Source organism: Neoarius graeffei, chromosome 4, assembly GCF_027579695.1.
Source record: "Neoarius graeffei isolate fNeoGra1 chromosome 4, fNeoGra1.pri, whole genome shotgun sequence".
Lineage (NCBI taxonomy): Eukaryota > Metazoa > Chordata > Actinopteri > Siluriformes > Ariidae > Neoarius > Neoarius graeffei.
This window is the reverse complement of record NC_083572.1, coordinates 59,834,057-59,848,822: the sequence shown is the minus strand read 5'-3', so window position 1 is coordinate 59,848,822 and position 14,766 is coordinate 59,834,057. Positions and strand designations below refer to the sequence as shown.

At 40.7% G+C, this 14,766-nt stretch overlaps 1 protein-coding gene across 3 annotated transcripts in view; it reads left to right on the top strand.

Moving 5' to 3' along the window:
• Nucleotides 1–14,281, top strand: part of LOC132885105 (immunoglobulin-like and fibronectin type III domain-containing protein 1) — a 62,843-nt gene extending 48,562 nt beyond the window's left edge. For 2 of the 3 annotated variants that reach the window (XM_060919423.1, XM_060919424.1), the window contains 8 exons: nt 7,692–7,871; nt 8,035–8,163; nt 8,332–8,640; nt 8,734–8,819; nt 9,031–9,223; nt 9,399–9,692; nt 10,070–10,396; nt 10,532–14,281. In XM_060919423.1, coding sequence (XP_060775406.1) covers nt 7,692–7,871; nt 8,035–8,163; nt 8,332–8,640; nt 8,734–8,819; nt 9,031–9,223; nt 9,399–9,692; nt 10,070–10,396; nt 10,532–10,536 — 1,523 coding nt within the window. In that variant the 3' untranslated portion in view covers nt 10,537–14,281. Of the gene's footprint in view, nt 1–7,691; nt 7,872–8,034; nt 8,164–8,331; nt 8,645–8,733; nt 8,820–9,030; nt 9,224–9,398; nt 9,693–10,069; nt 10,397–10,531 lie in introns of those variants that run through there. The other variant, XR_009654548.1, reaches the window with a different exon arrangement.
• The last annotated feature ends 485 nt before the right edge of the window (nt 14,282–14,766 follow it).

Below are 14,766 nucleotides of genomic sequence, written 5' to 3'. Positions count from 1 at the left end.
TTTCCCATAAGTGCTAGGGTGACGTTCAGCCTAGTGTGCCCAAATCTCATCCTTGAAAGAATGTCTTCCACACATGCAAACTCCTCACCTTTCGGCGAAATTCGCCGTTTTGGTCCCAAAATAGGTCACTTGTGTGAATCGTGTAGATCCGAAGAGGTTTTTTTTTTTTTTTTTTTTTTTTTTTTTTGGGGGGGGGGTAGGCAGGCTACAACGTTATTGTTGCCAAACATTTCACTTACAAGGTTTCCAGCCAATCGAGATAAACAGTAACACGTGCTTCTTTTCCATTGGAGTTCTGATCAAGCTGGTGCGCAACCCACTGCTGGTTGCCAGTCCTCGCTTACGAAAATTCCACAGATTCAGACCGCAAAGTCACCTTTTTATAGAGAGAGCTGGCAACCTCATCTCGCGACTGGATCTGAACATACCAATGGAACAGTTTCCAGCGCGCTCGGGGGTGAATAACTGGAAAAGTCGTTGGATTTTGTTGCTGTTACGTGTTGAGGCAAGTCTTTTACAGTGCCAGAAATGTAACTATGTCTAATATGTTTTAACATGCGTGCTGAAATCAAGTTTAAGACATAACGTTAGCTTGCTCCATAAGACGGCTACAGATGTAAATACCAGCTGCTATAGCTTACTGTCGCCAGATATGAGAGAGATGAAAACGAACACATGATCAGCTCAGTGGCGTGGTATAGAGAAATTCCCTCTTCACAATGGATGGTTTTCAAATAGTTTTTTTTTTCCGAGAGCTAGAAAGCCGACAGGGTGTTTTTCTCCTAAAAATAAGCACCAAGCGTCTTTTCAAATCCCCATGACAACCGCTTGTTCTAGCTTGCTCTGGCTGTAGAGCGCAAGCAATGCAGGGTTTCCCATACACAGACCAGTGTGTTGCGCAGCGCCACACAATCAGACTCGCGATTTAAAAAAAAAAAAAATTCCCAATCGAAACATTAATGTCTGCCTCGCGCACATGATGGAGCGCGCGAGAGAGCGCATATGACGGAGTGCGCGAGACAAAGAGCATCCTGATTGGGTTACTCAGCAAAATAAGCCAATCAGCCTTCAGTGTGGGCGGGCTTCTCTTTTCTCGAGGACCGAAGTTTTCAGCTGAGTCAGTGCGGCCTACAGGATCGGCATGGCAGAGAGAGCGCGCACGCCCCAAAAAACCAAAATACAAAACCCACTTCAGCTCAGATTACACAAAAGAATCTCCCTGCCTGATAATCTCCCTGCCTGATAATCTCCCTGCCTGATAATCTCCCTGTCTGATAATCTCCCTGTCTGATAATCTCCCTGTCTGATAATTTCCATCTAATAATATCCCTAGCTGATAATCTCCCTGTCTAATAATCTCCCTGTCTAATAATCTCCCTGTCTGATAATCTCCCTGTCTGATAATCTCCCTGTCTGATAATATCCATCTAATAATATCCCTGCCTGATAATCTCCCTGTCTAATAATATCCGTCTGATAATCTCCCTGCCTGATAATCTCCCTGCCTGATAATCTCCCTGTCTAATAAGGGTCAACAATAATGACAGTTTCGCACGATGTACTGTTTGCAGCAGTGGTTTCAGCATTGCCCATGGTGGCTTAAATGATTGTAAAGGACATGTTGAGGTGAGGAGTGTCATTTCATGTGCATTATATTTAGGTCTACAACAGGCTGTCATGAAAAGACCAAACTTACTGAAGATTTCCATAAAGTAACAATGTATGAATATACATCATATATATCACATATACGTCATATACAAGTGTGTATCTTTTATAAATGAGGTTAGCTTATCTAATGTAGTATGTTGGGGAGAATCATAGTATCATATCTATATTTCTGATAAAATTTTAGGTATGATACCGTGTATAATTCTCCTACTTGTTGCTCATTTCATGGGGGGGAATTGTTGGCATGTGCCGCGCGGGAGCGTCTGCCCAAATTTTTTAGGCCGAGATGAACTTGGTTTTTTATTAAAAAAAAAAATCCAATATGTAATGCCCATTGTACATGCCTGTTCTTTAATTCAAAATCACCATCTCGATCTTCAAATTGACCGCATGGTATATGTGGTATGGTATATTACACAACATCCTGTCCAGATAAAACCTAGTTAGTACACACAACAGTTGAAAGGGAAGTGATGAGTGATGTTGAATGTTGCCTGCTTAATACTGGTTGCAATTTTTTTTTGTAACGTAGACTACGAAATGTACTTTTGCGCGCGTGCCGTGTGTCCGTGCGCCCTTCTCACCTTTTTCACCCCTGACCAGTTTGCATGCCTGATGTCTTCTTCTCCCTTACTCCTGTTTGAGGATCTACATCGACCTATACTATTTTGTATGCTGTGTAAATGCCTTCCAGTATGTCCACTGTCCCATAGAGGCTGCCATGATTCTCTAGTTTTTCGTTTTATTATGCTTTTGACTTCAGCCTTGCTGTAGTCCACTTCTAACTCAACATTGCTGTTGCTGGCAGCTTTTTTGGCACAGCTATCAGCCATTTCATTGCCTGCTACTCCTATGTGAGCAGGTACCCATACAAAAGAAAGTTTTACTCCGTTTTTTAGCAAGGTGTTGCAGACTTGTGATATATTGGACACTACATCCTGCCTTGATTTTGACTGCCAGGTATCAATGCTGATCAGCGCAGAACTGGAGTCTGAGGCAATAACTACCTTGTCAGGCCTATTCCGCTCCACCCACTGCAGTGCAATCCACACAGCAACTAATTCAGCCGTGTAGACGGCTAAGTCATCCGTGACTCTCATGCCTACTTCAGTGCTGTGTTCAGGGATGACAAATGCAACCCCAACTGATCCATCTGTTTGTTTGGAGGCATCAGTGAATATTTTAACCTCATCCCAATATTTCTCATTTAAATACTCTTGCACTCTGTATTTATCCAGTTCTTCACCTTGTTTTTCTTCCAGCAGCAGGAAATCAGTGGGCACCCCTTCCATAACCCAAGGCGGAGTAGGTGGAATAAACACAGTAGGGCTGATTTTCAAGTCCCCAATAGCCATACCTTTCACCCTTTCACCAATCATCCAACCATAACTCCTGGAGTGTGCCTGCAACCTTTCTTGACATGGCTGTAATACACACTGGCTTATGTGGTCAACTCTATGTCCTTTCAGATTTACCCAAAATACAGAGGCAAGCTGATCCCTTCTGAGATGAAGGGGCATGTCCTCCATCTCAACTTGTATGGCCACCACAGGGGTGGTGTTCATGGCACCACAACACAGCCTTAATGCTTGGTTCTGGACCACATCCAGTTTCTTCAGCAGCATATTGGCTGCTGAGCCATAAATGAAACTACCATAATCCAGTACAGACCTTATTAGGCCAGTGTATATTGACCTCAAGGCAAGTCTATTTGCTCCCCAATCTGTACCACGTAGGCATCGCATCACATTAAGGACTTTTTTACATCTTTCCAACATACTATCAATATGCAGTGCCCATGACAGCTTTTGGTCTAGCCACATGCCCAAATACTTAAGAGTTAACCCTTTCCAGTTCTAGACTAGATATTGCAATTTTAATGTCTTCCACCACCTTCTTTCTAGTAAAGATCATTGTTTTTGTTTTTTGCACAGAGATTCTGAAGCCCCATCGAATGGCCCATGTCTCCACCGCAGTGACTGCCTGCTGAATTTTCCTGCCCACAAAGTCACGATTTCTCCCTCTTTTCCACAGGGCACCATCATCAGCGTATAGGGCAACCTCCACATGGTTCTCTACTTCGCTAAAAATCCCATTTATCATTATGGCAAACAACAGGGGGCTGACTATGCTTCCTTGTGGAATGCCATTTTCAGTTGCATAGCTCTGACTAAATACACCATTTATCCTAACCTTAATGGTTCTGGCTGTTAGGAACTCCCTGATCCAGATAAACGTTCTCCCCTTAAACCCCATTTTTTGCAGCTTAATCAGCAGGCCCTCTTTCCACATGTCGTAGGCTCTCTCAATATCAAAGAACACAGCTACAACATTCTCCCTGTTTGCCTGCGCTCTCCGTATAGCGTCCTCTAGGACCACTAATGGGTCCATTGTGCTTCTGACCCTTCTGAATCCACTCTGGTAGCCCTGTATCAAACCTTTCGACTCAATTATATAGCTCATTCTGTCATTTATCATTTTCTCCATAGTCTTTCCCATCTGTGAGGTTAGAGCTATTGGCCTATAATTACCTGGGACTTGCGGGTCTTTGCCAGGTTTCCTAATAGGAATAATGATGGACTCTTTCCATGCTTTTGGAATTACTCCCTCTGTCCAAATTTTATTATAGAGCGCCAATAGCACTTCTTTTCCCTTATCTGTTAGATTTCTCAACATGGAGTAGCATATCCTATCCCCCCCAGGAGAGGAGTTGCCTAACTTCCTAAGAACTTTATTCAGTTCAGTAATAGTGAACAGTGCACTTCCCATCCTATCACATCCGTACTGTCCTCTGTTCTCACACTTTCCTGCTGATGATTCTGTACCGTCTCATCTCTTGCCATCCTTTCCTGTTGGGAGAGGTTTTCAGAGCTATGAACTTTGCTCAGCGTTTGGGCTATAATCTCTGCTTTTCCAATGTTGGTTGTAATTACAGTATCCCCATCTAACAATCCAGGGTATCCATATTGCTTCCCACTCCCCTTCATCCTCTTTATCATACCCCATACTTTCCCCACTGGTGTATCCCGCCCTATCGAATCGCAGAACTTTCTCCAACAATCTTTCTTGGCCTGTCTGATGGTTCTCCTCACATTTGCCTGGGCCTTTTTAAACAAAACCAGATTCTGAAAATTATGAGTTCTCTTCAACACTCTAAACGCTTTATTTCGCGCTTTAATTGCCATTCTACATTCGTTAGTCCACCAAGGGACAATCCTACCTAGGCTCCCAGGTTTAGTTTTAGGGATTGCTGCTGTAGCTCCTCCGACTATGCCAGCACTAATCTGTAAACACAACTCTTCTACATCTCCATTTGTATCTACTAGGGACAGTAGAGCATCACTGACCTCTCTAAATTTTTTCCAGTCAGCTTTTCCCAGAATCCACCTCTCACTGTGAACCACTTGCTCCGCTGTATAATTCATTCCCACTTCAATTTTAATTGGGAAGTGGTCACTGCCCACTGCATTAGCTCTCAGCACTTCCCACCCACACTTGTCTGCCAATGTTGCTGTAACCAGCGTTAAGTCAATTGCAGACTCTGTCCCTCTTGCTATATCCATTCTAGTGCCTGACCCATCATTTAGACATACCAATTCTTCCCTATCCATAAATTCTAGAATTACATCCCCATTACCATCACTCTTATCTCCCCATAATGAGCTGTGCGCATTAAAGTCACCACACCATATCACTCTCCCTTTTGTATCCTCCCAAATTTCCTCCAACTGACTCAATCGTAATTGCTGACATGGGTTGTAGAAATTAATAATTTCTATAGATTCTTTCCCTATCCAGACCTCTATCATCACATATTCTAATTCTTTCCCTCTTTTGACCTCCCTATACTGAGTGTCTGTTCGTATAAATGTCATAACTCCCCCACCCCTACCATAATCTCTGTCTCTCCTAACTGACGAGTATCCTTTAATACAGAAGTCAAGCTTAGGAATCAGCCAGGTTTCTTGGACGCAAATAACACTGGGTTTCACACTGAGCTCATCAACATATTTCTTAAACTCTTGTCCATTTTGTATTAGACTCCGTGCATTCCATTGCAGAATGACAATACCCATTATCCAGTACCACCACATCCTTGAGCTCGAGGTATGTCATCAGTCAGATTTAGAGCGTCTCTGACCGCTTCCCACTGCATATGAATACCTAGGAACTTACTAGCTCCTTTAACTACGTATTGGATTTTCTTAGTTCGGCTATCAGTTTGGGCTGCACAGTTGATAGCATAAGCCATAAATAACACAGTCGTTTTTAGGTACAATAAGCGTCTCTTCCTTGATAACTTCGCATTTCCTACATTGTTCACTTACTCTGGTTCTCTCAACTGGTTCTGTTTCCACCTTCCTGACAGCCTTCGTCGCTTCTGCGTAAGTTATGCCATGAGTGACTTTAACTCTCTGTACCTCTCGTATCCTTTTATTCACTTCACACCCACCGTAGGCTGAACTGTGTTCACCCCCACAGTTACAACACTTTAGTTTTGCATCCTTATTACATTGACCATACTCGTGTTCTTCACTACATTTACTACACCTCTGTTTCCCTTTGCAAACCGCCGCAACATGCCCAAACCGCTGACATTTAAAACATCTGAGGGGAGGTGGGACATACAACCTCACTTCGTAGCTCATGAATCCAATAAACACCCTCCTGGGGAGTAGGGGTTCATCAAAAGTTAACACGATAGATAGGCTATCCGTAAGTGCTCCATCTCGTTTGGTTTTCAACCTCTTAGCCTCCTTAACCTTGACATTTTTGATACTAGATTTGATAATATCCACAGATTCAGCTAATGGGATACCTGAGATTACCCCTCTCACCAGCTTCTTATCATGTGCCACCGTACACTGAACTCTATGGCCATTTAACTTTTTCACCGTGACTGCGCGCTTTTGCTGTTCTTCATTTTTGCACATGATTAATAGCCCACTTCTTATTTTCTTTGCGCTCACCTCCCCAAACTCCTTTTGTAACGCGACGGTAAGCAGAGATGGACTCCATTCGTCGAAATTGGCACCTTCCTTTAGCAACTTCACAAGTACTTTGTACTCCACAACTTTACTATCAACTTTCGCCTTTTTCTCACCATCAGCAGTACTGTGCCCCTTCCCGATTTTGCGTTTAGTTCCTGGTGTACTCCATGGACCTTCCAGATTTACCAAACTGTCAGTTTCAAACCTCCCGCTAACATCCATACCCTCATTTTCCACCTCACTGCCTGACGCATCACTTCCTACCTCCTGACCATTCCCAGCCCAGCTGCCACCAACCGCCTGCACGCCACCACGTCCTCCACTCCTCTCAGCCATCCTCCATTGACCTCCGTCACCAGATGTCGAGTGGTGATGTGCATTATCAGCTGATGTTACTCTAAGGAGGCGTGAACGTCCCGCCCAATTGGACAGGTAGTTCACGCCTCCTGCTGTCAGGTACAGCAGGAGGCGTGAACTACCTGTCTAATTGGGCGGGACATTCACGCCTCCTTAGAGTAACATCAGCTGATAAGGCACGTCACCACTCGACATCTGGTGACTGTTTTGAAGAAGGCGGAAGTTTATCGCCGAAACTGTCAAGGTAACATCTTTAAAAAAATCCTTGTCTTAAGAAACGAATTTAAAGAATAGTTTCAATAGGTAGACATAATGAACTTTCACTACACACTTTACCATCGTATACAGTGGAAATAATCCGTAGATCCGCGAATTGTCAGTCACAGTATATACAGGCAGTGAGCTGTCTAGCTTGTCAATTTACTACGTCATCGGTAACATGATCGCGGCGCGATGTTTTGCTCGTGGGCTATCGCAGAAAATCCTCTATAAAATCATAACGGATAAACATTTTTTAGTGATTTTTTTTTTTTTTTTGTAATATACTACAAATATTATTCATCGTTACATGCAAAGTCGATTTTCAAATTCTAGAACTACTTTAAATGTTGCTGCTTAGATTAAATTAATGCTTTTTATATAGCTAAGCTCTGTTTTCTTTTTTTTTTTCAGCTTTCCCTGGTCAGCCTGCTTCTCCAAAAGTGGTCAGCACTTTCAAGGACTGCATCAATTTAGCATGGCTCATGCCAACAAACACTGGTGGAGGAGGTATTATAGGCTACAATCTGGAGAAACGCAAAAAGGGCAGTAACCTCTGGAGTCAAGTGAACCCTCCAGATGAGCCAATTAGAGGTTTTTATGCATTACATATTAAGCTGTTATTATGCATAATTTGCTTGTTCTTATGTGCAATCAATTGTTTGTTTGTTTTTCCAAGGTCTTTCACTGTGATATAGATGTCACCCAGATCAAATGATGTACATTACAAATGCTTACATATTTGTATTATTTTCAGAGAAAAAGTATGCAGTGAGTGATGTGATTGAAGGAGCTGAGTATGAATTCAGAGTCGTTGCGATTAACACATGTGGTCCTGGAGAACCAAGTGGCCCCTCTGACTCTGTATTTGCAAGAGACCCCCAGAGTAAGTTGAAACAATAGCAGACTTTGTTAGACTTTTTAATCTAACAATTAGATTTCTCAAGTTTTCTGTCCAGACAAAAACCTTCAAAAACAGACTTTGTTAGACTTTACAGTCTAACTTTTAGATATTTCTAGTTTCCTTGTCATTAGACTACTTTTCTCACCACAGTGCGACCTGGGAAGGTTAAAGGTCTCAAGGTAACTGGCTCTAGTTACAACACTTTGTCCCTGGCTTGGACTAAACCAAATGTGGTGAAAGGAATGGAAGATGAAGTAAAAGGGTACTTTGTGGAAATCAGACCTACAGACCAAATGGAGTGGAGCCGCTGCAATACAAATGCCATCATCCAGACCTCTTTCACTATAACAGGTCTGAAGTCCTTGGCCACATACTGGGTAAGAGTGATTGCAACCAATGAAGGAGGAGAGGGACAACCACAAGGATTTGACAATTACATCACTGCTATGCCACCACCTTGTAGGTGTAAACAGTGTTCAACTTTCTTAGTTGTTTTTTTTAGAAACTGTACCTTAATTTAACATTTACATAATATTTAATTTGATTTTACAGTGAAACCAAAATTCACTGATCGCAAGATGAAAAATTTCATGGTTGTGAAAGCTGGAAACACAGTCCGGTTCACCGTAGGCTTTGAGGTATTATACTTCATAGACAATGACTGATGATCAAGTATTAAAAACCTGTAGAGGTCAAGTATAACTTGAAACCATGAATTATTTATACATTTTTATACATTATACATTTTGGTCTTTCTTAGGGTTATATACAATTTTTAGAAAGTACCATAAAAATAGTTGCATTGTTTAATTATATTATTCAGGATTGCTATTATTATTTTATACACAGGCTTCCCCTTTACCAGACATCACTTGGCTGAAGGATAATGTGCCTGTGGCTAAACATGTGACAATTACTAATTCTGAGAAAGCTTCCCAGCTACTCATTCCAACATCTGATCGATCGGACAGTGGCATCTACACTATCATTGTCAAAAATATGGTTGGCCAGGAAACCTTCAGTGTAGAAATTAGAGTCACTGGTAATATAAATTATCATAAGTTTATTAGCAATTTAATTTTTTTAGCTTTTGTAGAAATACATTTTAAGTGCTTCTAGCTGTACTCTGTGAACAGAATGTGTAAACTCATATTACTTGAAAAGGTTTACCTTTGAATGTGTTCAATAATTATACTGCATAATTTAAATTTTTTCAGATGAGCCCAAGCCTCCAGGTGCAGTGCAACTTGAGCAGAATGTTGAAGGAACATTAACTCTCACCTGGACTCCGTCTCCTGATGAGAAAAGAGATGACCGGCTCCACTATATGGTGATGAAACGAGACTCTTTTAAACGGACCTGGTGGACAGTAGGAGATCACCTCTTCAACCACAGATTTACCATTGTTGTTATACAGGGGAGAGAGTATAAATTCCGTGTATATGCTAAAAATGATATGGGGCTGTCTGAACCATCAGAGTCTCCAACATGGGGAGTTGTTAAAAAGAAAGGTTTGGACATACAATATTTTTTAAAAGATATTTTTCAAACTCTGTTTTTTGTTTGTATAATATGGACACTATCAGAAAACCAGTACTTCTGCTTTTATCAAATCTGGTTCATGCATTAGTTAACTACCAACCAGAAAATTTAAAACCATTCAGAAAACAATCACTACAATAAGTAATAAATAACAATCAATAGATTTCTGACACCACATCCGATTTAAGATCAGTACTTGCTTTCACAAATCAGTTAAGACATTTGACTCAGTGAAGTGTCCTACCATTAACACCAGAGGAACAATTCATATCCCAAGAATAGATGCATTTTGTGCCTTTACACATAATCAGAATCACGTACTAAATGCTGTTTTTCTTCTCTCAAGGTAAACTGATAGTAAACCAACCAGAACCAAAGAAATTGAACTTTCAAACAGCACCCAAATTCACAGTGCCTCTGAAACTACATATAGCTCCAAAGGGCTATGAGTGTCATATGAGTTGTGCTGTAGGTGGCAATCCCACCCCTCGTGTTACCTGGTATCACAATAATGTTAGCCTCAACACAAATACCAATTACTACATCTCCAACACATGTGGAGTCTGCTCTTTGCTCATCCTGATGGTGGGCCCCAAAGACACAGGAGAGTACAAAGTTATGGCAGAGAACGCTCTGGGCCAGGCTGAGAGTTCTACCAAGCTCACAGTCAGAGGTGTGCTTTTGGACTGAAACAGAACAGAAATAAATTTAGAACGTTTCTGTTATTGAATCTTATGTTTCAAAAGATGCCGAGTGAGTGGGTGGTGACAAAACTAAGTGCTATTTCCTGTTCTTTTCTGTCTTACAGAATGAAAAATAAAACCATCTGTTGCAACATGGACAACAAAAGCTACAGTGCCTGGATCAAAGCAAGCTGTACTCAATATTAGTGGTAGCACATTACCCATTTATTTTGAGAAATTATTTTGAGAAAATTATGAGTCTGAATAAATTGTGTGTTTCAAGTACTAAAATCAGGCATGTTGTTTTAGTGGAATATTCAACAATAGGATAATCATTAAGCCAAACTGATATTACTGAATTAAAGTAACCTATTAATTGTTATTTGAATGGTATGTCACAATGTCATTGATAGCCTTGCAAACTTATTTTCTGGAAATCTACTGTCTGTTTTTATTTTAAACCAAAATAGCTAAATAAAACTGCAACATAATGAAATATTAACATCACAACTCAGTAGATGACACTTATTGGCAAAGAGAATGTAATAAATGGCTTCACATTATAACAGCTCAGTGGATAGTGTCACTGCCATACAGTTCCAGAGTGCTCAGTTTAATCCCGAGCTTGGATTACTCTCTGGAGTTTAGCATGTTTTCTCTATGCCTGTTGCCATGTTTCTCTGGGTTCATCAGTTTCCTTCCAACCGCCACAAAACATGCCAAAAGATGAAATGGATACTCTAAAGTTTCCTTATGTGTGAATGAGTTGGTACTAGAATCCCATCCAAGGTGTATCCCACCTTGTAACTAGTCTTCCGAGGGTGGGCTCGGGATCCATGTCACAAACAAACAAACAAATAAATAAAAGCCCTGCAATGACCTGGCAACTTGTCCAGGGTGTACCCTGCCTCTTGCCCATAGTCAGCTGGGATAGGTTCCAGTTTGCCCATGACCCTGCACAGGATAAGCGGTTACAGATCATGAATGGATGGATAATAATAATAATAATAAACAAAGAATTTTAAAAGAGACATGTAACTTCACACTCACCTTCTCAATGTTTCTGCTTCTCCTTGTACTGTATATTTCCTATTTTACAATGAACCTTCAGTTGTTTTGGGCTGTGTGGCACATTTACGCCCTTTGGAACAACAGGGAATGGGTTCATGAACCGGTTCCATACAGGATTCTTTGAACCTTAGTGCCAGCTAGCGAACCAGCCCACGTTTTCACCAGTTTTGAGTGGAACTGTTGTAATCAAGGATGCTTCACAGCACAGAGGGTGTTGCACAATGCACAACAGGAGTAAACAGCAGTTGCAAGATGGTGGTGCATGTTGATTACCTGTGAGCTTTTGTTCTGTTATTGCAGATATTTGTTTTCTGTGATTTTTTTTTTCTGAAGATGTATCCTTTTCCATTGTGTTCTCCATTGCTGCGCTCTGCTTCCTCTCCAAACTAATGGCATACCCACTGATGTTGTCACGGTTCAAACTGGAAAAACCAGCTATATTTTGGTCCCAGCTAAGAACCAACTTTTCAGGTTCTGAACCAATTGATTTTTGGTTGAAATACTCTGAATGATTCAAAATTTGGTGTACAAACAATAATGGAACCTGGTCCCTGTTGGTTGAAAAGGCTAATTATGGATCAGACTTGTAGGGTACTCTCAAACATTCAACAAGCTGAAGACACTTTACAAGGAGAACCATGCCTTGAGTAGTTTTTGTATGCGTCATTGTTGAAGGGGAGGAAACCCACTGTTATAAACCTATACCAACAGGATCAGATGAATAGCAGGATTTATATGTTTGCATTCACAAACTGGGTGTATGAAGCAAAAGACCCAAAACAAATGGCCATTTTTACTGACATCACTTGGTCAGAGCAGACAAGGAAAGAAACATTCACCTCTACAGCTTTTGGGCCTGAATCACTATGAATGATAAACTGATATGAATGATATAGGCAAGAGGCTGAGGGCTATGGAAACAGAGATTGGCGCCGCACCCATGTACCGCAAAAGAGCTTGTTAGTACTGGGATAGGAGACTGCCTGAGAAGACCAGATCCTGGTGTGGAAGGGACTTTAACTTTTGATTGTACCCTGTTTCATTGTCTCTTTGATCACCTTCACAGGTCATTAATTTTCATTTTTATATGCAAAACACCTCATGAATCCTGACTTTATGACACTCTCTCTCTCTCTCTCTCATACACACACACACACACTACTGTGAAAACTTTCCAATGACATCATTAATACAGTTAATTAATGTTAGCTGCACCCAACCCTCACCTCAGTAATTAAAATAAAACCTGTGGGCTCTTTTAGATTTTAGAGTTGTGAAAAGATTTGCATGTACTTCCTATGCCAGTGTGGGTTTCCTCCAGGTTCTCTGGTTTCTTTTACCTTCCACAGATTTAGGACTCAGTATAGTGTATGGGGACTGTGAGCTGGCCTTTTGGTTAGCATGTCTGCCTCTCACCTGGGAGATTGCGAGTTCTATTTGTGGTTGGGTCATACCAAAGACCATCATAAAAATGGTACCTACTGCCATCTAGCAAGGCACGCTGCAATACAGATGCAAGTGGGGAGTCAAACTCTCGCGGTTACCAGAGGACTAGCCCCCCACTGTAACCCTAACTATATAATAGCCGAGAGGTCGAAGGTGACTGAAACGGAGATCAGCGCTGCACCCATGCGCCGCAAGAGCTGGTTAGTACTGGGACAGGGGACAGCTGGGGAAGATTAGATCCTGGTGCGGGAGGGGCTTTGACTATTTTGATAGTGTAGATTACATTAAGATGCATACAGATCAACATAATACAGCATTTTTACTCTTCTTCAAAGAATTTTCCTCAATAAAATAATGAAAAGTCATTCAGAGCATGATACCTTCGAAAATCACAAAGAAACAGAAGTTACAGCTGAATAGGTGTTTTTACAAGATTTGACCTTGGTGACCTTGACCCATCAAAAACTAATGATGTCTTTGTGTGACCCTAGTGAGCTGTCCTGTGCATTTCGGTGAAGATTGGTCAAGAAATTATGATGCTAGAGCACCAACAAACAAACAGACAAACAAACAGACAAACGGACAGATCAACATACTTGCAAAAATCTCCGATTTTCGCAAATAACAAAAATCTCTGATTATAGCAAGTAATAAATGAAACACTAATAACATGTAACAAAACATTAAATGTATTTATCTTCAGGGCTTTTAATGTTAATACATGTTTCCCTACAGAGGACTGACAGAAAAAAAACACTATTACTAGACACTAGCCCCTTTCACATAAGAAATCTGTTACTGTATGAGGTAAAAACAACATGGAATAGATAACAAATTTTCATTCTCACTCAGTCTTCCATAAAAGTAATATTGTGTATTCCCACCTATCTATATTTAATAGAATGCTATGGAACGTGAACCATGTGAGACCGGAAATGACAAATAATTAATGAGGCAGCAAATCCATTGTTGTGAAAAGCCCAAGCTGAAATATTAGATAGTTAGCAACATGGCAGGAGTCAAGCTACATCACATCTCTGTTGAGAGAGTTGTCTTCCTGTTTCTGAACATTTGTTCAGACAACATTAACTGCGCACGCCTGCTTTCACTTTTTTCACATATTACCGTACTTGCCTTATTTAAACCCTTGCTTTTGTTAGTTTGTCTTGCACTTGTTTTTATTTTCCAAGCCAATGCTCGTTGCCTTCCTCACTTCTACTGTTGTGTTTTCATGCCTGGTTTTTTTTTTTGTTGCTTTGACTATCTTGTGTAAATAAAAGGTTTTCGCATTTGCATCTATCCAACCCCAACCATGATAAAAATATGAAGTGGAAATGTCAGAATCCCATTCGTGTGTGTGTGTGTGTGTGTGTGTGTGAGAGAGAGAGAGAGTATGTAAATATTTATGTAAATTTATTCACATAAATTTTAAATTGTAATAAATTTTATTATATTGTTAAAACTATTTTATTTTATTATTAGTTACTGTTGTTAATCATGCTGTGTGTAGTTTATAAATGAAACTTTATCATAGGTATGTATGTACACACAAAAAAAAACAAGCTTTATATATGGTTCGCTCCTATTCACAGTTTCGGCTATCTATGTTAGATCTTGGAACACATCCCTGGCAGATGTGGTGGTACTACTGTTTCTGCCAATGTTTTCTTTGTTTGGTGTTTTGAGTTTGCCACTGGTTGCTTTCCATTGAGGCAGTATGAGTAGTGCCATCACAATATCACTACATCATCACTTATGTCACTTATGGTTCCAATTTCCACTGGAGCAATGACTAAAGATTTCCATACATGTTACTAGGTCAAGAGGGGATGGATTGAAGTTT